Source organism: Misgurnus anguillicaudatus, chromosome 8, assembly GCF_027580225.2.
Source record: "Misgurnus anguillicaudatus chromosome 8, ASM2758022v2, whole genome shotgun sequence".
NCBI lineage: Eukaryota > Metazoa > Chordata > Actinopteri > Cypriniformes > Cobitidae > Misgurnus > Misgurnus anguillicaudatus.
The window spans coordinates 16,253,883-16,279,666 of NC_073344.2; the positions used below are offsets into that span (position 1 = coordinate 16,253,883).

The 25,784-nt window shown below is 34.9% G+C and overlaps 1 protein-coding gene across 1 annotated transcript; it reads left to right on the forward strand.

The window, feature by feature from the left end:
* Positions 1-13,158: 13,158 nt before the first annotated feature.
* mitfa (melanocyte inducing transcription factor a) lies at positions 13,159-21,341 on the forward strand. Its single transcript, XM_055214378.2, has 9 exons — positions 13,159-13,319; positions 13,661-13,882; positions 16,342-16,437; positions 16,545-16,662; positions 16,786-16,878; positions 17,291-17,347; positions 19,140-19,215; positions 19,313-19,460; positions 20,408-21,341. The coding sequence occupies exons 1-9, from the start codon at positions 13,287-13,289 to the stop codon at positions 20,786-20,788; spliced, it is 1,224 nt and encodes a 407-aa protein (XP_055070353.2). The 5' UTR covers positions 13,159-13,286; the 3' UTR covers positions 20,789-21,341.
* The last annotated feature ends 4,443 nt before the right edge of the window (positions 21,342-25,784 follow it).

Consider the following 25,784-nt stretch of genomic DNA (forward strand, 5'->3'; position numbering starts at 1 on the left):
ATCGTAAAAGTTCATTGTGGAATGAATTAGTGCTTTCATATTTCAATGCCTTCAGGGTAAAGCAACATAGTTAATGGAAAAATGCATTCAGTTGTTGTACTGTATCTGTGCAGTTTATGAAACTTAGTAGTAGATTGTATTATAGATGATTATATGACAAATTAAAAATTCTAAACATTGTATTTTAAACATTGAAGATATATTTAGAAGATCTGTTAAACTTTTATATTTAGAAGATCTGTAACATTGACCCTTGTGAGCTCATTTGTACATATGGTCTTGCTGCATTGAGACAGTTGAGGCCTAATGGATAGAGAGCCGGGCCTGAGAGTTGCCGGTTCGAGGCCCACGACAGGCAGGTTGAAACTGAGATGCCCTTAAGTAAGGCACCTGTCCCCCATTGCCCCCCCCATAGGTGCCCACTGGTCCGTGTGTGAGTGTGTTCACGACTTGGAGTGCGAGTGTTCACTACTCACTGAATGGGTTAAATCCAGAGGTCACATTTCAAGTATTGGTTACCAAACATTGGCCATTAACTGCCTTTCACTTCACTTCATTAAAGCACACAATTAGAAAAATTCTCAAACCATGTTGTGATAAAATGGATCATCAGGTTATGCATAAACTACTGAAGTCTATGCCAGCACAAGGGCATTTGGTCATAAAAGCAAAACTGATAAAAGAAAAAAAAGAACATTTAACATCCACAAAAAAGTTATAAAATAGTTATTTGGTTATAAAAACTTATGAAAGAAATGTTCAAGACAAGTCCAACTAAAACAAACACTGATCACCATAATGGTGACCTTAATTGAAACAGCCAACATCAGTGGCGGCCAATGACTTCTTTTTTCGAGGGCGCACGATGTGAAGTTCATCACAAAATGTATGTAGCCCGTCATGTGTGTGGTTCGTAATCTCAAAACATATGTGTTCTGCGTGTCGAGTATCCTATGTGCATCACGTGTCGTGTCAAAATAAGTGCCTGCTGCAGATGCGTTTAAAGGGTTTATGACCAAAGAGACGCTCGCGTTTGCCAGATACTCACATGCGTAATCATCTACTGTTAAGGGAGTGTCTTGTGTGTATTTTGTGAACATAAACGTCTCTTTTATCATAAACGGTCTTGACGCGTGTGCAGCAGGCACCCACTTCGACAAAACACGTGATGCACATGGTTCACATGACACATATTTTGAAAACACGAGCAACACACATGACAATCCGAACACTTATTTTGAATGTGCGCCCCTCGGAAAAGCAGTCACGAGCCACCACTAGCCAACATCTAACCTAAGTAAAAGGAACAGTATGTAGGATTGTGGCCAAAACTGGTATTGCAATCACAAAACTTGTGGCTAAAACTGGTACTGCAGTCACACAACTGGTGGCCAATACACAAAATGACAACATAAACATCAGTTAAGGGCTGCAACTCCACTTTTTAAATGACAATATCCTGGCCGGACCACTGTTGTCAGTGATATAAGTATTTGAAATGAAAATTATTTCTTAATGTCTAGTGACATATCAAGGTCATTTTATGATTAATTGATATAAATTTCTTACATACTGTTCCTTTATGAAAACATCACTACATAAGGATGTAAAATGCAATTAGGTTTCAACCAGAGATGGTGATTAAGGGGAGAAAGTTACAGATTGCAGCTTTTAACACTGCTTCAGTGTTTCTTCACTCCATACACACCACCCTTTATACACCCAGCAGTGTTCATTTAACTCTAAGGATTTATATAAGAACGTTTGACTGGATGGTTCTTTGAGAAACTATAAAGGGTTCTTCTGTGGCATCGCTGTGAAGAAATTTTTAAAGGTGCAATGTGGACTTCTAGTGGTGAGACTTTGAATTGCAACCAAGGGCTAAGTCCACAGCTCACCCCTCCTTTTCGAAACGCATAGAAAAGCTACAGTAGCCAATACAGGACAAACCCGTCATCGTCTGAGACAATGTAGTGACAAAACGCAATCTGCAGTAATGGTTTTCCATGTAGGGCTATTGTAGAAACATGACGGCGACTTCCAGGTAAGGGGACCTGCGGTGTACGTAGATAAAAACAATAAAGTTCATTTTGTAAGGTCTTTATACACCACTGATAATATAGTTATGTATATTATATTGTATTTCTGTCAAGAGATCCTGCTAAAAGTCCCATATAGCACCTATAAGCAGGTGAGAAATAAATGGCTCTTTGACTTAAAAAAAAAAAGGTTTTCTATGCTTTCTATGAAATTTTTTTATTACATTGGCATGCTGAAAAATTATTTAAATATTTATAGTGAGACAAACTGCATTTTTTATATAGCTCACTGATTTCTTATAGAGACATCTGTGATTTTCTTCTGCCGTCCGATTCTTTTTTTTAGGACTGTCAAAAGATTAATTGCGATTAATCGCATACAAAATAAAAGTTTTTGCATAATTTATGTGTGTGCTCTGTGTGTAATTATTTTATATATATAAATACACACACATATAACTAAATAATATTTTTCTGAAATTCATACATGTATGCATGTATTTATATATACATAATATATATATACACACACACATATATTAGGCAAACACAAACTTTTATTTTGTATGTGATTAATTGCAATTAATATTTTGACAACCGATGCTTTTTATAGTGTACCACTGGCAAAGGGGTCCAAAAAAGTGTTTCTTTTAAAAAAACAAAGCGTAAACAGTAAGCGTAATGTATAGAAAATGTTCACACACAAAACAAACAAACAAACAAGGTTATTCCTCACTTTTAGCTACACTTGTAAGATACTAAAGTCTCCTAACTGTTGTCTAAATCAGCAGCATAACCCCAGATTTGAAAGCAATGTATTATGTACTTTCATAAGAGTGACTAATTGTCTTTTATTTTCACATGTGAGCGACTATAAAGTCATCATTCATTCTGTGTCTGACCCTTGCGTCCTTTCTGACCTCTGACACCGTGACAAATATTTGTGCTCTCAACACCCACATTATGATACACAGTGTATTCAGATACGCCCCGGTCCCTCTCCAGCTGTCATAACCAGTCTGTCTCTGACCTTTTATGTATTTATATCAGACTTGACCAAACAGTGGACCAGCTGCACGCATTAGCGTTTCACTTTAGCTTTTTTTCGCATTTCTGTGCACTAGCCCTTTGTAAATTGTTTAAAGTTCTCCATTTCGGTCTCGATGCTGGTAAATTCTTGTTCATGTCTCTTGCCACGGGCCCAAAAGCACGCTGCACGAAACAGTTGAAGAAAAAGCTGGTCTTTTGTCTCAAGCCCCTCCTCTGGATCTGCGTGTCATCAGCACGACTCTATGCATAGTGTTAATATCTCTTCACAAAGGGCAAATGGTAGTTCATAGCCCTAAGGCAATTTAGTCACTTAATGCATGTTAGCATACAATCACCCACACACAGACAAATATATCAATGGCCCCATAACGTATCTGGATGTTTGGGCGACACTTAAAATGTCGAAATGTTAATGAATTAGATGAATATCAAAACATTACTATTTTAATATTATTAGATTCATATTTATAATAGTTAACGTTATTATATTTTTATTTCTAACAATTTTTGATAATTTTTTTTTAATTAAAAAAACTAGTCCCAAGGTTATTTTTTGTTGGATATGAAATTGACCAAAGTATCTAAGTTTATAGAGAAATCAAAAAGTGCACATTATTATCTCAGAAGTACATATTGGTATCAAATGTATCCATATCTATAACTAAATGGTACATATTTGGACCTTTTAAAAGGGACCATACCTAATTTTTGATTTTTTTTTCTAACAGTGTAGTGCTGTTTTAAGTATCCAAATATGTTTTGGGTCATTAATGAAATTACAAACATGCACACTTTTTTTTCGTGTATATGCACATGTAGGCAACTTGCATAAATTCATAGATTTTCTATGCATGATAAATGTACTCTTATACACACAAAGTCTCATTTGTTTTGAACTGGATGTGCGGTCATGCGCATTTTTGTGGGGCTCAGTTAATTCGGCTGTTCCCATTTTAAAGTAACACCACATCAGTTGTACTTTGACCAGCTATATGGCATTTCATGGTCTTTAAGTGCAAATGTACTACAAACAAGTCAGCTTATGACAGCAATTTGTGTTTGAGGGCCATTATTTAAGCAATATCGCTCGTGCCTCTGGCCTAATCACAGCCGTGATGATATTTAAGCAATATCGCTCGAGTAGGAGTGTGATATAGCTCTATATCATCACGGCTGTGATTAGGCCAGAGGCACGAGGCCGCAGGCCGAGTGCCGGAGGCAATCACAGCCGTGATGATATAGAGCTATATCACACGACTCCGAGAGCGATATTGCTTTTATACAACAGTTCGACGGCACACGTTTGAAAAACGAAAACTAGAAAACAACAACGGAGTTATTTTAAAAGCCTCTTTGTTTGAGAACTACTTCTTCCGCCACGGATTTGAGGGCGGCCAGAATGACAGGTAAAACTTTCGGCTGCTTTGAAGCTCATAACAACTCAATGGACGGAAAAGCCGTTTCTTTATATTACCGTTTCTTGGTCACAAAGTGTAGTTTTAAGATTAGTTCAGTCGAGAATGTATCTGTATTATATTTAAATCTGCAGTCGATTAGTAAAGATAGCGCCTGTTTGAACGTTTGCTTAGTGAGATTCGGTACAAATGAGAACCAAAGCATGAGCGGACATAAGTGTTCACTCGCCCCGCTGACCACCGCCCTCTCTGGGCTACATTTCTGAAAGGTATTCCCTGGCTCTCCTGTTGGCCTTGTTTGTTTATGATCGTCAAAATGAGATCAAATCAGCAGTATTTGGTGTCATGATCAAACTTGTACTTGTTTTTTTATTCATATTTAGTGTCTTTTGTGTTTGTTATTGTTTTGGCGCGAGGTAAAAGTTAATAAAACTATACTTGTGAAACGTTACTATTGCTGTCTCATTTATTCTTAACGCGATACGAGCACTCGATTATTATTATTAAACTTTGTTCTTGTCAGTACTATACAAAACAGTTTTTTATAAGTGTCAGAGAGATGTTTTTGCATGCTGCTTATAAATATACCAGTGGCGATATCTCATAACATGTTTTAATAGTCACGTCACGATAAAGTAAATGATCAATGTCCACATTTAAAAGCTGCGGGGCTTACCTGCAGTTCCACGGTGTTTTCGCGTTCTGATAAGAGATATAGCTCCAGAAAAAGTGTGTTTATATTCCTCTTTCCAAGTGTTAATCGTCCACACGATGTGACAAGACATTTCTCCCATTAACTTTAACGTAACATCCAAGAGCGCTGATCTTTGACGGAATAATACTTCTGATTGGGGATTCACAGACTGATTTATGAGCTAGTAAACTAATGAGACACACACACGGAGAGTGATTCACACAGCGCGTCTGTGTTTTTCCATTCAGAGATGAGCCTGCTTAGGACCTCCATTCACTAGGTGGCGGAATAATACGAAAGGTGAAGCGGTTACAGTGCCGTTATCAGTACAATATCGTATAGCTCTTAGCCAATCAGATTCGAGAACCAGAAAGAACTGTTGTATAAATTTATATATCTGCGATACATTGTCATTGTTTTGATGTTTCATTCATTCACAATGCATCAAAGAGGAAATGTGCACACAGCAAAACATCCAGTGTTAAATTAACTTTTTAAACAAACTCTTATGGGTGGTTTCCTATAGGGGTTATCTGGCAGTTTTATTGACTATAAAATAACAGCCTGATCTCACGAGAATTCATACATATTTTATGAGTTGGAAATCTTACGAAGTTAATAGTGCAAAAACGTACAATTATCATAAAAAACAATAACAAAACCCAACCCCTAACTTCAACGTCACAGGGGTCAAGCCAAATCGTACAAAAATCGACAAGTGTGGTTGTATGAATTAATACGAATTAGCCACCTTGTAAAATACGTACGAATTGCCACACTGTAAAAAATACTTTGCTGCCTTAAAAACTCAGATTTACAAGTCATGTCAACAGAGATGAGTTGTAACAACTTATAAAATATAGTTAAGAAAAGTCAACTTAATTTTATAAGTTATAACAACTCACCTGTATTATAACAACTCATCTCTAGTCAAGATAAATAATAGTAAGTGGAAATGACTAGTAAATTCAAGTTGATTCAACAAAAAAATTTAAGGCAGCAAAGTATTTTTTACAGTGCATGAGATAGGGTTGAAAATACGGAATCGTGTGCTGTGCATAGATCGCAAGTTCATATCTTAATTTTCCTTCTGTTGAGAGGTGATTTAAATATTTGTAGCTTAAAACATACAGAAAATTGACCGGCTTGTGCTGCCTCTTGCCCTCTGACCCCCTGGTAGGTCACATGACTAAAAACTATCAATAGCTGTCACTTCTTAAAGCCTGAAGATGCCAAAAGGGATCTTATGATAGATGCTGCCCAAAAGCTTTCAAATGTTAATTCACTTTCAACATCATATTATAGCAATGATAACGGTCTCTGTATTTTATATGTTGTATTTCTGGACGGCTGGCTCACGCTGCCAGCAAAAGTCTCTAGGAGTTGATTCATCCATGAAGATCACAGATCTTTAAAAAGATTTCAATCAAGGCTTATTACAAAACCCTTTTAGATGAGACCAGCGTTTGTTCTTTAACTATCTGGGCCCTGTCAGAACAAATAACGCGTTTGATGTGTATTTGCAGTCTCGTGGTGTTTGCTTACGTGCATCCTTGAGACTGTATCCTGCACTGTAAAAAAATCTCTGCTGCCTTAAATTTTTGGTTTAATCAACTCGGAATTACAAGTCATTTTAACTTATTTATAATGTATCTCAACTAGAGATGAGTTGTTATAACTCAGAGATGGGACCAAGTCATACATGTGCAAGTCTCAATTAAGTCTCAAGTCTGAACCTTCAAGTCTCAAGTAAGTCCCAAGTATTTTTTTTTCTTGGGCAAGTCAAGTCAAGTCGAGTCACAGGCTATGTCAAGTCAAGTCAAGTCAAGTCAAGTCAAGTCAAGTCAAGTCAAGTCAAGTCAAGTCCTGTAGTAGGTCAAGTCAAGTCCAAGTCAAGTCACCTTATTATTGTCATTTTACCTGCAGAATCTGATCTTAAAGGAATAGTCTACTCATTTTCAATATTAAAATATGTTATTACCTTAACTAAGAATTGTTGATACATCCCTCTGTCGTCTGTGTGCGTGCGCGTGGGCGCTGGAGCGCGCTGCGATGGTTCGATAGCATTTAGCTTAGCCCCATTCATTCAATGGTACCATTTAGAGATAAAGTTAGAAGTGACCAAACACATCAAAGTTTTTCCTATTTAAGACGAGTAGTTATATGAGCAAGTTTGGTGGTACAAAATAAAACGTAGCGCTTTTCTAAGCGAATTTTAAAAGAGGAACTATATTTTATGGCGTAATAGCACTTTTGGGAGTACTTCGACTCGCCTGAAAAGTCCGCTCCCCTTCTCACTCTCATAATGGGAGAGGGAGGGTGTAACTGCGCCGAGTCAAAGTACTCCCAAAAGTGCTATTACGCCATAAAATATAGTTCCTCTTTTAAATCCGCTTAGAAAAGCGCTACGTTTTATTTTGTACCACCAAACTTGCTCGTATAACTACTCGTCTTAAATAGGAAAAACGTTGATGTGTTTGGTCACTTCTAACTTTATCTCTGATTGGTACCATTGAATGAATGGGGCTAAGCTAAATGCTATCGAACCGTCACAGCGCGCTCCAGCGCTTACGTGCACGCACACAGATGATAGAGGGATGTATCAACAATTCTTAGTTAAGGTAATAACATATTTTAATATTGAAAATGAGTAGACTATTCCTTTAATAAAGATATATAGAATATAAAGATACAAAGAAATACTCATGTTCAGTAAAATACATCATGGAATCAAACAAAAATGTAATCTCTTCCATTCGCGCACCTACATTTGAAATAACGAACTCGAGTGCGCAAAAGACATGATATGTGAACCGACCCAACATTGTAGAATCCAGTAATTTTTCTCTGTGTGTGTGTGTTCAGGTGGCAAACTTAGACACAGTAGCCAAGTCTCGTACCGCTCAGATCAAGGGGAGAATTAAAAAAAATAAATCAACATTATTTTGCCCACATTTGTCCCCAACACGGTATGATGAGGGTTAATAGCTACTTTAGTTAGCCATTAACCCTCATCATAGCTAACTACCATTAGCTAACTACCAACTTACCTTCAAATGACGGACGAAATTGGAGGTTGTCGTCTGGCTGCCCGTGATTTTAATGTTGCATCATGTCTTGCAACGCACTGTTCGTCTTTTGCCATATTGTTGAAGCCGAAAGCGATGACCCCCGCTACCCCTCCGGCTGACATGTTGATATCTGTTCTAAGTGGGCGTGGTGTGCGTAAGGTACGAGAGGGCATAACTGATGATAGTGTCGTGATTCAGTCATGACAACGCCATTCTCAGCCTGCGCTCCAGCCGGGTCAACTTTATTTTTTAAAAAAGTTTATATATTTTATATTCAAACTGAAAACATGATGTGATTAACACTCAAGTCATTCAAGTCATCGTGTCTCAAGTCAAGTCAAGTCCCGAGTCTTTAACTTCCAAGTCCGAGTCAAGTCTCAAGTATTTTATTTTTTGTCAAGTCACAAGTCACAAAAATAGCGACTCAAGTCGACTCGAGTCCAAGTCACAAGTCCCCATGTCTGTTATAACTTATAGTTGAAATAAGTTAACTTTATTTTAAAAGTTGTAGCAATGATATTACGCAGCGCCTGAAAATAGTTCCCTTGGTTACTTTCAATAGCAGGGGACTATTTTCAGGCGCTGCGTAATATCATTGAGCCTACTGCAGCCATGTTACTGCAGCAAAGTCCTTGATTATTATTACCAGAATGAGAGTATAGTTCCTAGCCATATCGGCCTAGAAAATCACAACTTTTAATTTTCTGTCGGTCTTAGTACACCAAGTAACTACAGAAGAATCAAGTTTTGAATAGGAAGAATATCAAAACTTTTTGGTTATTTTTGAGCACGATGCTAATGGTCTAATCAGATTCAATGGATTATGCTAAGCTATGCTAAAAGTGGTAGCGCCAGACCTGGAGATCAGCTGAATGGATTTCAAAATGGTAAAAATCAAATATTTAACTCTAGGGGAGCTGGAAAATGAGCATATTTAAAAAAAGTGGAGTGTCAAATTAACTTAACAAATTATGTTAAACAATTTCAACTTAATTTTATAAGTTATGCACAGGTAAAAAATTAAAACTTAAAAATTTTACAAATATTTTTTTTACAGTGAATAAATGTTAAAATGTGTTTTATTATGGAGCAACAGCACTTTTATATCACTGCTGTGTCCTTTCCTCTGGGTAGACAATAAAACTAAACCTCCGAATTTATGAATCTCTCCATAGATGCAGTGGCTTTGGGCATTTGCGTCTGTGGAGTCCATAAAAAATGTAAAGGTTCTGGGCCGAAGGATGATGGTACCAACGAGAGTAAAATAAATGAAGAAGAAAAATGTTCTTATGTTCTGTAGCTAAGGACTTTATAGTCCTGAGGGTAACATCTATGTAGCACTTCTCTGTTTACAGATTCTAGCCATGGCAGATTTTATGATAGACCATTGATTGTTGTTTAGACACATACACATAAACCAACACAGTATCACGAAATTACGTACCTATAGTATTTCTGTTTACGTGTCATTGTCAGGTATTGGTTACTCAACTGTTTTGTCCTATTTTCTTACCATTGTCGCTTCGGTTTAGTGTTAGATTTGGTGTTTGCCAGCTGCATAAATTACAGCACATTTTGTACATTGTACTTTTAACAGGCATACGCCTTTTAAAGGCATATTAAATTGCTCTTAGTAGAATGAATATTTGTTGTGCTTATTTATTTGATTCTCTATTAAAACAATAATATACCTAATTACTGCAAATAATATAACAAAGGCAACACTTTGTCTGGTTTTACTTAGTGGTTAATAGCTTGAAGTAGTGTTGTAGTCAAGACCACCTAAACTGAGACCAAGTCATGACCAAGACAAAGAAAGGCAGAGACCGAGAGAAGACCAAGATTTTAAAGGGTCGAGACCAAGTCAAGACCAAGACAGGCAGAGACCAAGTCAAGACCAAGACCAGTGCAAGTCACTGCATTAAAACACTTATAATAAAGTGTGAAATATATGCAAATGATTAGACACTTCTTGTCTGTGTGTATGCGTGTGCGTGCGTGTGTGTGTATGCCATCAGAGAAGTTGATAAAATAATCAAAGGCATTGCAGATATGTGGGAATTTATCTTTGTCTAATAAGCAAATAAAAGTGAACAAACACTAAAGAGCTGAAATCAACTTAACCATTTATTCTGAACTGTCTTTCCATGGCTTGCCATCCACTTAACACAATGCAGAAGTTTTAGTAATAAAATTAGAAAAATTGTCATAAGGAGAAACTTAAACAATGCTTAAACAATGCCAACATCATATGCCAAACCTGAATAAACTGCATAAAATTAATGATAAAAAATAAATTCGTAATGTGTCATCAGTTGACCAGTCTTGAAATAAAAGTCCTTTTTGTCTGAGACCGAGATGAGACTAAAAAAAAACTAAAAAAACTACGAGTAAAACTGCGGTCGATTCCAAGACGAGACCAAGACCTTTAAAAAGTGGCCGAGACCGGTCTCGAGAACTACAACACTAGCTTGAAGAATTGGAATCGGTACTTGGTATCGGTTTATCATGATGACAAGAAATTGGTACAAAAATCCTGAACGGAGCAGTCCCTAATTTCTTCTGCTTCTGCTGCATGGACTTTAGATAACAAGCATCACATTATGTGGCACTTACTCACCCTATAGTTTACCAGAAGGGATGTGTCTTGTGATGTCATTATCCACAAAAGATCAATAATTTATAGACTATAATAAAACCACAGAGCTAATTTGTCACGCCTGTCTGTTTTGAAAGAGTGCTATATAGTGTTAAATGCAAATTCATAACTCAGGGTTGTCTTATTAGCACCATGCATATTCTTAGCTATGTTAATTCAACCAAAAGACTATGATAATGTTGGGGCAGAAGAGTGGGGGTCTCTTAAAATAATGAAAAATCAATGAAATTTGGACATTTGCAATAGACTACTGTTGTCTGCTTTTTCTGAACATGCATAGAATACGTCCCAGTCTTATTTTACACTCCCAAAAAAAATAAAATAATAATGACTGTCTACCTATCGATGTATAACTGTTTGTGTGTGTAATAAATGTTTATTATGCATATGAATATGTTTAATAAACACTAGGGGATATGCAAAGCACCAAAACCCGAAGTACAAAAACACTAAAAAGTATAATACTTGGATGCATTACAGTTATCAGTATACAGTTAACTTATGTGGGGGTGCACACACATATATATATTTATTTATTTATCAGCGCTATCTCACGAGAATTCTTACATATTTTACAAGTTCGTATTAATTCATACGACCACATTTGTAAGTTTTAGTGTGATTTGCCTTGACCCCTGTGATGTTGGGGTTAGTGTCGGGATTAGGGGTTCGGTTTCGTTGTTGTTATTTACATGAGAATCGTACAATTAACTTTGTATGAATTGATACGAATTAGCCAAATCATAAAATATGTATGATTTCTCGTGAGATCAGGCTGATATTCATACAGAAAGTATTCAGACCCCCTTTACCTTTTTGTTATGTTGCAGCCTGATACTACAATCACACAATATTTTTTTTTATCGTTATTCTACACTCATGACCCCATAATGACAAGGTGAAAACACAATTAATTTAAAAAAGTTTTTTTAATTAATTGGTTAATTTTTATTAAATTAATAAAAACAAATGTTATATATATATATATATATATATATATATATATATATATATATATATATATATATATATATATATATATATATATATATATAATATATATATTCTATTTATTTTACACCGATTTTACTATTTGTACTATATGTTCTGTAAAGCACACTCAAATCTCAGCTTTTCAGTTTTTTAGGTTAGTTTTTAAGGATAACATGCAGAATAATTTGTCTTTTAAAGCCACAATCATTCAGAAATCACTATATAGGAAGATCCTCCTTATTTGGATGCACAATATGTACGCTAAATATTTGGGACTATGTGCTCAGTTATTACTGCAAACATTTTAAGGGATTGAAGACATTCCATGATGATTATTAATTACTATCTCACAGACAGACATGTATAAACAATTTGAATTTGTGTTAAATTACTAGGATACTGTACCTGTGCACATTCACGCTTTGTGCAAATGTGCAAACTTAGTAGTAGATTATGTAAGTAATGTAATACTCAAACTATTAATTGGAATCGTATTTAATCCTTATATATTTTACTGTAACACTTATGCATTATTTTTGCTACTTCCTAGCTTTAATTTTACTCCTACAGTACTTGAAAACAGCTTTGTTAAAACCTGAAAAACCTTATTAAAAGATACCGTCCCAGTGACACTTTTGTACCTTTTGTTGCTTTGGCTAAAGTGTCTGCTAAATAAATAAATGTACAATTTAAATACAGTATATGCTGTAATCTACCAATCTCAAGGTGACATTTTAATGCTTATTAATGGGTTCGATTAAGTATTAGCATGTTCTCATAACACGTCCCACAAATCTTTGCATATAAAAAACAAAAACCCCTGTTTCATCACTCTCATGTCCAAATTAAGTGATTCATCCAAATATGAAATGTGTGCGTGCATTTGCTTGTACTGTACATATGTGTGCACAATACTCAAGCTTTGTACAGATAGCAATTACCAATGCTTCGTCGGGCAAAATTCAACATTTCAAAAATCACTCCATCTTAAACTGTCTTGTTTTTAGACTAACAGTAGCGACGATTGTGCGCCGGATGCCGAGAACAAATAATGTTTTATGTCGAATGAGCGGAATTAAAGATGAAACGTTAGTTAGCCGTAAGCCGTTTCAGTTTAGATGCTAGTAACCAATCGGTTCAAAGACCCTTTTGTAAAATTGGACCGGTGACGTCAAATGAACTCTATAAAAGGATAAATTCATCGTTTGGGTAGAAAAACAATATATGAGGACAGCAAGTTCTCCTCCCATGCCTTAAATACGGCGTTGATATCTTCAGCTGGCCAAAACGACTGGTCAGTTCTTGCACATCACTCATTGAAAGGGAATATTTTTATTTTTAAGTTAACAAATAGTTTTGTTTGACATGTTGGAGATGTTTGAGTACAGTCACTACCAGGTGAGGTGATATTTTGTTTATTAATGTAGAAAAGATATTATCAACCATGTGCATTTGGAATTTAGTTCATTGATTGATTTGGTTGTGTAGCAATCGCTGTTTTTATCCTGAACGGATTTCTTTAAACTTAAGTATTTTTACGATGCACACATTTTTTGTAGACTGACAATAATTGCCAAACACTTTATTTTCACATAAACCAAACATGCATTTTATTTGTACAATAAGCTTAATTAATATTATCTCTGCATTTTTTTTTAAATAAATGTACAAATTGCATTTAATTAAACAAAATGTTGTATTATGTGTCTGAATTTCCTTTCTTTTGCTTTGTAACTCAGGTGCAATCTCACCTGGAGAATCCATCTAACTACCACCACCAACAGACTCAGAGGCAGCAGGTAAAGAATTACTTGTCCAGTGCGCTAGGAGCTAAACTAAGCCCGCAGGCCAGCACAAGGCCCGTCCCCAGCCAGCCTTCAGAGCACGGCATGCCCCCTGGACCGGGAACCAGCGCACCCAATAGCCCTATGGCCCTTCTCACCCTCAACTGTGAGAAAGAGGTAGATACAAGCCGATTTAACCAGTTAAACCAATCAAAGTGTTCCTGTAGTGTTACTAGCTCAGCTCGTCAAGCTTTGCAAGCAGTGCAAATGGTTTGGAAATGCACATGTTGATAAAAATTTGTAACTTGGATGTACTATAACCTGATTGGGTTAAAAGTGTGTGCCAGGTATGTCAAAGATGAGTGATCACAATCAGGGCATCTGTCAGTTAAGGGAAAAACCAGGAAAGATGTCCCGGAACCTGTGAAGAGGGGGGCATTTTGGTCCTCTGTTTTGTAAGCTTCATATTCAACCCAGTATCACGAAATTATGTTCCTATAGTGACGTAAATTTGTGAGTCTTTTCTGTGACACTGACACGTTTTTCCGCCTTTTTGCATGAACATGTCACGCATTTTTGTGTCACTATCACGTTTTTGCATTTTAGTGTCACTGTCACGTATTTGTTACTCAACAGTTTTCAGTTTAGGGTTAGATTTACATAACATCCTTACCCATCTCTAACCCTAATGCCAGGCGACAATGGTTTAAAAATCATAAAATATAAAAAAACATGAAAAAAGGTATAAACCAATACTTAAAGTGACATCCTAATGAAAAAAACACAAAATCTAACCCTAAACCGAAGCGTCAATGGTTTGAAAATAGGAACAAATACGTGACAGTGACAGGTAAACAGAAATGCGTGACATGTTCACGCGGGGGGGCGGAGGAACGTGTCGGTGTCGCGGAAAGGACTGACAAATTTACGTGACACATAATTTCGTGATACAGGGTTGTCATTTTAGGACCAACACAGGATTGATCCCCTCAAAAAATTGTCATGGGCATCGTACATTTAAGCAACGACAAAGAAAATGTGCATTGTTTCTTTTAGTAGATTCAGATTTTAAAAATACAGTTATTTAAAAGTTTACATACAGAGCACCGATGCCGTGTAATTAATTTATATCTGGGTTAAAAAAATTAATTTTTTAAAATAAAACAAGCTATTTATATAGACGGTTTCAGCAGTAACAACATAAGCAAGCGGCTGTCGTGGTCCGCACGTAACTTCCGGTAAACTCCGCTAAGAATAAATAACAACAAAGTTCTTTAAACGTAGTTTATTTATATAACAAGCAAAAAAAAAACACATAGATTACCTAGGAAACCAAAACATTTGTTATTTTCGACGAGGCATTTGTTCAAGAGATCAGTTTAGCAACTATTCAGACCATTAAAAAAACGAAACCGGAAGTAAGGTTCGGATCCAGACGTGTATCACGTGCGTCCGATGAAACCGCCTATATCTAATAAGTAAGCTATTAATATAGTAATCTAATATAGTAAGCTTTTCTGCCTTAATTTTTTGTTAAATCAACTCAAATTTACAAGTCATATCAACTTACTATTATTTATCTTGACCATAGATGAGCTGCTACACTTTTCTGTAGTTATAACAACTTATCTCTAGTCAAGATAAATAAAAGTAAGTTAAAAATGACTTGTAAAACTGAGTTTCAATTTTTTACAGTGCGGGATATCATACCATTGCTACCTTAAATTTTTTTGTTTAATCAACTTGTTGTGACAACTAATTACTGTTGACATGACTTGTAAATCTGAGTTGATTTAACAAATTTTTTTAAGGCAGCAAAGTTTTTTTTACAGTGTGGTATGTAATATCATATATAATATAATATCATGGTATAAGCCGTACTTATGAAAGTACTGTACCTGCATGTTGAAGCTTGCCAAACCACAGAAAGCACGTTTTGTAAGTTGCACAGACAGTCCAAACAACATAGTTTCTCACTCTCAGAGTCCTTGCCTTTGTTTTCAAATGATTGATAATATCATAATAGTATATTTTACGAGTACATAAGTACAAGTTACAGAACTGTGTGAATGAGGTGTGAATTAATATGTCATTGTATTATTAATAGTCCAAGTCTTTTTTGATTTCACATTTTATAAAAGCACTTATCAAAGCACTTTTTTGTTTTTGCCTATTAGCATATTATCACAAGCAAAGTCTGTAATGACTTAAAGAACGGCTTACTTAAAGGGAAAGTTCACCCAAAAAATTTAAATTCTGTCATCATTTTCTCATCCTCATGTTGTTGTAAACCTGTATGAATTTCTTTTTTCTGATGAACACAAAAGAAGATATTTTGATAAATGATGGTAAGCACACAGCTGATTGTGACTTCCATAGTAGAAAAGAACAAATACGATAAAATTCAATGTGTACCGTCAAATGTGTGCTTACCATCATTTATTAAAATATCTTCTTCATTATTTATCACAATATTTCCATAATATTTTTTTCCTACTATGGAACTTTTTGTGTTCATCATAAAAAAGAAATTTATTTTTATTTTTGGGTGAACTATGCCTTTAAAAACTAAAGCACTAAATAGGTCATGTAAACACATTTTGCACTTGTCTTACATCAAATCTCAATGGCTTCAGATGGACGATGTAATCGAAGACATCATCAGTTTGGAGTCAAGCTATAATGATGACATTCTTGGATTTATGGATGCTGGACTTCAGATGACTAATACGGTAACAGGCCTAAAATATGATTGTAAACATTGACGAAAACCTCATAATTTCACTTAATCATTTAGCACATATTGCAATAAAATCATCATTTTTTAATCACTTTTCAGATTCCAGTTTCTGCGAACATATTGGATATGTACAACAATCATCCTCTTCCTCCAGCTGGGGTTGCCATTAGCAACACCTGTCCATCTAACCTACCAGCCGTGAAAAGGGAATTATCCGGTATATATTCACATTGTCTTGGCTATCACTAATGTTTTAATTCGATATTTAGGAGTAAAAGTATCCATATTGTGTGCAATTCAGAATGCACAATATCAATGAAAGATATATTGTATTAAATAGCTACCCCAGCACCTGGCATGATGCACATAATGGAGAAGCCCGGACCATGTGGCAATTTTGACTCTTATCAAAGGCCTGAAGGCTTTCCAGTAGGTATGTTTTCATTTCTACGGCCTTTTGTCAGGCTATACTGTTTATATTTCAATTGCATTGTGTTAAACAACATTCAATACCAATTTCAACACCGTCTCTGTGCATACACATTAAAGCCAAATATTTAACAACGTACAGTTGGCAAATGTAAAAATTGCCTCTGTGTACTTGTTAAAAAAATTAAAATGCACACAATATGGACACTTGTCCAAACACACATTGAGAATTAGTTTATTATGCAAACTACCATATTTATTTTAAGACTTTTTAGTGCAAAGACACAAACTAGAATAAATGCACATGCACTTGAACTTTATATTAGAACACTTGGCTGTTTTGATGTTGAAAATGTGCAGATATGAAGATACAGTAGATATCTGTTGTAATCGGTTAATATGATTATGTGTTGCAGAAGCTGAGGTCAGAGCTTTGGCAAAGGAGAGACAAAAGAAGGACAACCACAACCTAAGTGAGTCCAAACATCAGATTATATACATGAACGTCTATCTTTAATATGTAATCGAGTTTCACTGTTTACTGTTTCGGCCTGTTTACACGAGAACGCTCGAGGGTGAAAACGTAAAAATATTTTATCGGATGTGCCTTTCGTTTACACGGCGACGGCGTTTTGGGGGCTTAAAAACGCAAAAAAGTGAAACCACCAGTCAGTGCTTCACATTGCCACCTAGCCGCCTGGAGTGCATAATACATCGAATATCACACACTTTTGCGTCACCATATGCACGCAGATTTGCCCCTCAAAATGCTTGTATAAACGCGGAATAAAAGGTGATAACGCAAAGCCACTTTTGCGGTTTCTTTTCAGATCGTTTCCATGTAAACGTAGCCCAAGACGCAATACATACCTATCTTTTTTCAATGCGTGCACTTAATCTTTGTACAGCACATCATAAATGTGTAAGCATGTAGCCTAGCCCCATTCATTCCAATGCTGCGTTAAGACTAGCCGCGGTAGTGGCGTTAAGCGCGAGTGATTTCAATGTTAAGTCAATATATATTGTAGTTATCGAGACATTCATGCAGAAATTTTGGAGGTACTAGATGCGCGAATGAGGCGGAATCGCATCTACCAGGCCGCGCTACACACGATTCCGCCTCATTCGCGCGTCTAGTTCGTGGAAAGCACGAGTTAAACTTAGGGGGAAAAACGCACCGCGTTAACCAATCAGAAGCTAGCTCTAGTAGTGACATGATTACAGAAAGCGAGCGTAGTCGCAGAAGCTCCTCCCATGATGCAAATTTCTGCGTGAATGTCTCGATAACTAGAATTTCACGCGTCTTTCACGCATGAATGAAGCGAGTAAACTCAAAATGTTCAAGCGGCAAACTAGACCGCTGAAACGCAGCTGGTGTGAACCCACGGTTAGGATTCAAACAGGGATGAATTTAGAAGCCATGTTAGAAGCCACTTCCATGTTTTCCTACTTCGACCTCAGCTTGCAGTAACATCATCACTCCTGACTACTCCCCCTCTCGCTCAAACTTCCGTCAATATTACTGCACCCGAGGTCAAAGTGCTGCAAACTAAGTGCTCTTCCACCATACAATATATTTTTTATTTTTTATTCGCTTAAAAAATCTCCATGTTTAAAGCAACACTAAAGAGTTTTTTTTACCTTAAAATAACGTTTCCAAAAAAGTTTTAGTCGTTCATCCACTCGAAACAATAGGGTGAATGGCACTTTCACATTCGCTTTGCAGCCCTCTATCCGCCAAAACCGCACTAAAGAAGTTTCCAACCGTCGGGTCGCGGTCCTGTAGTTCAAGTGAAAACTACAAAAACTTGCCTTACGGCAGACCTACAATCCAATCAGTTGCTTTAATTTTGTGCCACCATACTACGTCTTTAAATAGGGAAAACATGAAAGTGTTTGGTGGCTTCTGGATTCATCCCTGTTTGGATCCTATGGAATGAATGGGGCTAGGCTAAATGCTAACACATTCACGACGCGCTGTACAAAGATTAAGTGCACGCATTGAAAAAAGAAAGGTATGTATTAATAAATCTAAGTTGAGGTAGGAACATAGTAAAATATTGAAAAACTGTGGTGTTTTCCTTTAATAAAACTGCTTCTTGCCATTGTTTGTGCTGTTCGGGCCTAACAACACCGTTCAGCGTGACTTTTCCACGATACAGCATAGCCTCTCGTACGTTATTGCTTACTTAACTTTAAGATTTGTGCCTGATGCAATGTGACGTAACGTTTTGTAACATAATATAATGTTTTTTGTCTTTTCAGTTGAACGAAGACGGCGGTTTAATATAAACGACAGAATTAAAGAGCTGGGAACATTAATTCCCAAGTCCAATGACCCGTAAGTTGCATTATTTTAAATACGCTTCTATATAAACATTTAGTATAGGTTTAAATAAAAAATTTGGTAAATTCAGTATCAATCCCCTTTGTTTCAGAGACATGAGGTGGAATAAGGGGACCATTCTCAAGGCTTCGGTGGATTATATTAGGAAACTGCAGAAAGAGCAACAGAAAGCAAAAGAACTGGAGAACCGACAGAAGAGACTGGAGCATGCCAACAGACATCTTTTGCTTCGAATTCAGGTAAAACACAATTCAAACAATAAGCAACTTGTTTGAAGGCCTGGTCACATGATTAGCTTTTGAAGAACAAGCATGCTTGAAATGCTCTTTGATGAAGTGGTTTTTGAAGTTAGATGGTGAAACACTGACCGTAACATTGCTTTTAAAGCCTATAAAATATGCTTAGTGCTTTGAATGCATGAAATGTTAAAGTTACACTTAAGTAATCGATTACAGGGAATTTCCCTCATTTTGACACACAGCATTTGATTCATAGTAACCCCACTGCTTACACAAACATACGCTACTAGTCAAATATTTGGACATGGCTGATTTGTACATGTTTGAGACATCAAAACTTTAAATAATAAAAACTGAATAAGGCTAAATTTGAAGTGACATGTTTAACAAATCAAATTATTATGTGTGATTAATTTTATTATTATTTATTTATATTTTTTAATATTTTGTAATTATAATATTTATAATTATTATTTTATTATAATTTATTATTATTTTTTAAGCATTGTGTATATTTTAGTGTAAACTGAAGTACTTTTAAGTTATACAAGTTGTCAGATGCTTTCCTTTACTATATAAGCACATAATAAGCCTCAAGTTGTATTAAATTATTATTATTATTATTGTATAGACCTACAATATTATACAGTGTTCTTGTATAGTAAAAGTGTCAAATGCATAAATGTAAATTCACAAGTATAGCCAAACTGGTGACGGTACACTGTGGATAAAAAGTTGGTTTAAATCAAAAAAGTAAGTTATGGTTGCATTAAAAGTTTGAGTTAATTAAAAAATTCAACTAATATTTTTAAGTTGAATGACCTCAAAATTGAACAACCACTTTTTTTAAATTGAACCAACAAATTATTTGTACATGTACCTTTAAAAAACCCAGTTGCCTATGTTATGCTAATGTGTATTTTTCTTTATTTATTCTATACATTTAGGAGCTTGAGATTCAAGCCCGTGCTCACGGACTCGCTGTAGTGGCCTCTTCCACGCTTTATTCCTCTGATCTGGTAGCTCGAGCGATCAAGCAGGAGCCCAGCATGGGGGACTGCTCCTCAGATCTCTACTCTCACCTCCCCAGCCCTGACATGTCCCGACCCACCACTCTAGACCTCAACAACGGCACCATCAGCTATGACAGTCCCGCAGAAGATCAGGAACCAGGGGTCTACGGCAGTCCTAACAAAACCTCCAGCAAGCTGGGGGACATGATAATGGACAACACTTTGTCTCCAGTGGGCACCAATGACCCCCTGCTCTCATCTGGCTCCCCCATCTCTTCCAACAGCAGTATGGATGAACATGACAACATCTGTTAGCATTGCGAACAAACTCAGCAGAACCAAAGTTAGATGAATAGATGTTTCTTTATATATTGTGATTTAAGGTCTGCACAGCGCTATCTCACGAGAATTTGTATATATTTTAAGAGTTGGCTAATTCGTATTAATTCATACGACCACATTCATAAGTTTTTGTATAATTTGCCATGACCCCTGTGACGCTGGGGTTAGGTGCGGGGTTAGGTTTTGTTGTTGTTCTTAATGAGAATCGTACGTTTTTGAACGATTAACTTTGTATTAATTCATACGAATTAGCCAACTCGTAAAATATGTACGAATTCTTGTAAGATCAGGCTGGTTTCCTTTTAATGCAAATGATGCATAACATGAAGAACACAATTAATGACAGTATTTATCTGGGTTTTTTTTGTATATTTATAGTATAAATATAGCATTTAAAAAAATGATTTGTTGGGCCAACTTAAAAAAGTAAGTTACCTGGTTGCCTTAAAATACCTAGTTCATTACAAATATTAGTTAACTCAAAAAGTTGTGTAAAATATTCTACCCAGTCTCACGAGGTTTCGTGATATAGTCATGTATTTTTTAATTATTTTTTCGTGATATTATCGCATATTTCCGCGTTTTTTCGTGATCGTGTGGCGAGTTCCCGTTTTCGTGTGATTATCGCGTATTGGTCAGTCAACTGCTTTTTCCTATTTTTAAACTAATGTTGCTTCGGTTTAGGGTTAGATTTGGTGCTTGCATTAGAATGTCCCTTTATATATTGGTTTATACTATTTTTTCTGATTTATTTTTTTATATGTCGCCTGGCGTTAGGGTTAGAGTTGGGTTTAGTTAGGGATGTCATTTTATGTAAATCTAACCCTAAACCGAAGCGACAATGGGACAAAACAGTTGAGTAGCTAATACGTGATAATCACACGAAAACAGGAATTCATTATACGATCACGAAAAAACGTGGAAGTTCGTGATAATATCACGAAAAAAGAATAAAAAAATATGTGACTATATAACAAAATTTTGTATACTCAAACTCATAATTTTAAGGCAACCAGGTAACCTACTCTTTTAAGTTGAACCATCTTTTTTTATATATTCATTTTATAATTTTGAAGTGTATAGAATAACTGATTTTGAAATTTTGCTGATCTTCGGTATGAAGAATTACTTTGAAAACAATATCAATGAGAAATTTAAATATATTGCAAAACAACAAAAGTGGAATCCCATCACAAAACCTTGACTATAGTTTTAAAGCACTGTGTTTTTATATAGCATTGCTGTTATTGTATTTCTTAAATTACTGTATAAGCTGACAATGACAACTGTTATTACATTTTGGGGTGCATAATTTGTAAACTACTAGAATTGCCAAATTTGATTTATTTTTAAATCTTTTACATGACTCTGAGATCCAGTTTGTAAGTACATATACAGATATTTTTATACACTGTAAAAGGTGAAATGTTGGTTTGACTTTTTAACATTTAAAATTACCTAAAATTGTAAGTTTATTCAACTATGAGTTATGAAATTTTACATTGAGAAAATGTAGGGGTTACCAATTAAAGTAGTTTTTTACCATGCAAATAGGTCTATATGGAATATAATTTTAACAGTAATAGTAATAGAATAGAAGTAATAGGCATAAAAATCTGTATTAGCGATCATTTTAACCAATGTTTTTCCTTTATCTCCAAAAACAAAATTTCTGAAAATAAGTATGTACTTGTGTTACAACATTAGTCATATTGACTACATCTCGGGTCTGTTTACTTGTTAGTTCACATAAGAGACCAAGCAGTGAAACTTTTTTTTGTAATAACATTAAGTTAACCCTTATATTTAGTTTCTTGAGTTTATAGTCTTATCTGACACTGTTAAGCATTTCTTGTTGCACTTATTGTTTTTAAGTATAATCAACTTAAATTTACAATTAATGTCAACTAAGGAGTTGCTATAAATTAAGTAAAGAAAGTTCAAATGAATTTTGAGTTAAAATATAAGTGCAACAAGGATTTTTGCATGTAGGCTAATGTTTGTAGGGGACTGGAACCACAGATTTCTGTTGAGTGTTCTCATATATTTGCTGCTGAAAAAATATTTGTCTTGTAACACATAAATAAAGATTTTATTTACACAGCATTATGGAGATTCATTTGACTTAACTTCTGGATATTTCATCAGAAAGATAAAGTGCTTAATTTATTATCTGCTAAAAACAATACTTAATCTGAATAAAAAGTAAAACAGATTTGCAATTGATGTTATATATATTTTTTGATGTATTTGTATGGTTATATAGAGGTTGAAAACAGGCTCATGTTGCATAAAAAATTGTCGCTTGAGCATAAAGCCATGTTGATTATAATAATTATCAATATAAATCGCAGGACAAGTATTTTAAGTTACAGTATTTTACTGTATATGCAATACTGTGATGCATATTAGCCATTTTAATACGCTCATACACAAATTCACAATGAGATTGTTGCAGGATACTGTAAGTCATGAAAAAGAACCTTGTAGAGCCAATATTATGGTAAAGATATGGTGCAGATGAGAACTAAAATAAGCTTATACCATGAAGGCTACAGTCAGAGCTTAGTCTATATGGTCTTTATCTTCGTAGGTGAGTCAAAATAATTCCAACAAAGCAAGCGTTATTTATGCAAGTTGATGTCGCCAGCCTTCAAGCTGCTTGTTTAGTTTAGCACATGTTCAACAAGTAAATTATGTACATCAACCTCGGTTTTGACCTTGAGATTATCTTTTTGAAAGGCCAGAACTCCAAGACATGGGTGTCTTCGGTGAGATTTGGTGTCTTCTTTTCATGAACAGAAACATTTTGAGATGCAACAATCAAAATTAGTCACATCTAAACGATAAAAGATTTCATGACTAACTGGGAGAATGAAAAATCTTAGATCTGAGTTTCTTACTTTTGTCTTGTCTTCACTTTTCCCCCGAAAGTATGTGGTATGGTATACATTTTGGGGTGAAGTAATTTGTAATGTGCCAAATTTGATCGACTTTTTAATTTTTTGAGACCCAGTTCGAAAGTACATATACAGATATCTTTATAGAGGCGAACCATGCAAATAGGTCTATAAGTAATAGAATTTAAATAGAGTAATAGTAATAGAATATAAGTAATAGGCATTAAAATCTTTAAAAACAACATTTCTAAAAACATGTATTTACTTGTGTTACAACATTAGTCATATTGACTACATCTCGTGTCTGTTTACTTGTTAGATCACATAGTCATACCTTAAGAGACCAAGCAGTGAAAAATTGTTAATTTTTAGATAATAATAACCTTAAGTTAACCCTTAGTTTAGATTTAAATTCTTACTTGAGTTTAGAGTTTTATTTGACACACTAAAGCATTTCTTGATGCACTTAAATTTTTGAGTTTAATTAACTTGAATTTACAATTTATTACAACTTTCTTAACTAACGAGGAGTTGCTATAAATTTTAAAAATAAAGTTGAATTAGTTTAAGTTATTTCACTTTTTTATAATTCATAGCAATTCCTAACTTGTCAAGAAAGTTCAAATTAATTGTAAATTCAAGTTTATTAAACTTAAAAATATAAGTGCAACAAGGAATTTTTACATTGTATAGGTTAATGTTGTTTCATTTTTACCTAACCTCTGGATATTCATCAGAAAGCTTAATTCATTATCTGATAAAAATAATATTTAATACAAATTAAAACAGATTTGATGTTTTCTTTGATGTATTGTATGGTTAGAGGCTTAAAAACAGGCTCATGTCTCCCTTGAGCGCAAAGCCATGTAATTATCAATATAAATTGCAGTATTCAGCTTTTTACTATTATGCAAAATTACTGTGATGCATATTAGCCATTTTTAATAAGATCATAATTCAGAATGAGACTGGCAAAATACTGTAAGTCATGAAAAAGAACCTTGCAGAGCCAATATTATGGTGAAGATATGGTGCGGGTGAAAACTAAAATAAGCTTATACCATGAAGGCTACAGTCAAAGTTTAGTCTATATGACATAGATATATATGGGCTTTATCTTTGTAGAGTCAAAATAATTCCAACAAAGCAAACGTTATTTCTATGTATGCAAGTTGATGTCGCCAGCCTTCAAGTTGCTTGTTTAGTTTAACACATAGATGTGCGTAGATGTTCAACAACCAAATTATGTAAACATCAACCTTGGTTTTGACCTTGAGATCATCCTTTCAAAAGCCAGAATTTTCTTCAGTGAAGTTTCGTGTCTTCTTTTCATGAACAGAAACATTTTTACTACATTAGTAGTTAAACTATATTAGTTGTGGTTCTTATTTAAGATTTCATGACTAACTGAAAAATCGAAGATCTGGGTTTCTTGTGTTTGAAATCTGACTAAAAAAGTCTGTCTATAAAAGAACTGCCATGCATCTGTGCCTTTTACTTCATTTACTTTTATATTTTATATATTCATTGCTTTTTATTCTTGCTATATTATTGTCGCAATAAAAAAACAACTTTTGCAAAACATCTAAACAATTGTTGACCATCCAAGTATCATCACACTAAGTGTATAGTATGTAAACTTTTGATATGGGTACTTTTTGTAAAAAATTAAGTAATAACCGTGTTGTTGACTATACAAACATGTTATATGAAAACGTTTTTTCATTAAACAAAAAAAGCTTTAATTTGCATTTTGCGGATTCTGCAAGATATATGCAAAGTTTATGTAGCTACCCAGTCTCACAAAATTATGTACCTAGTCACTTAATTTTTTGATTCTTTTTCGTGATACTGTCACGAATTTCCGCGTTTGTTGGTGATCGTATTACGAATTTCTGTTTATGTGCCATTGTCAAGTATTGGTTACTCAACAGCTTTTACCTATTTTCAAACCATTTTCACTTCGATGTAGGGTTAGATTTGGTGTTTGCGTTAGGATGTCACTTTAAGTATTGGTTTACACAATTTTTTCTAATTTATTTTTTATATTTTCTAAATTTTAAAACATT

Bases quoted from the DNA above. Each gene is read 5' to 3' on its own strand.
- mitfa (XM_055214378.2), top strand. From the start codon at position 13,287: ATGTTGGAGATGTTTGAGTACAGTCACTACCAG. The intron at 16,663-16,785 runs GTATATATTCAC...TGTATTAAATAG, and splicing joins CGTGAAAAGGGAATTATCCG to CTACCCCAGCACCTGGCATG. The intron at 19,216-19,312 runs GTAAGTTGCATT...CCTTTGTTTCAG, and splicing joins ATTCCCAAGTCCAATGACCC to AGACATGAGGTGGAATAAGG.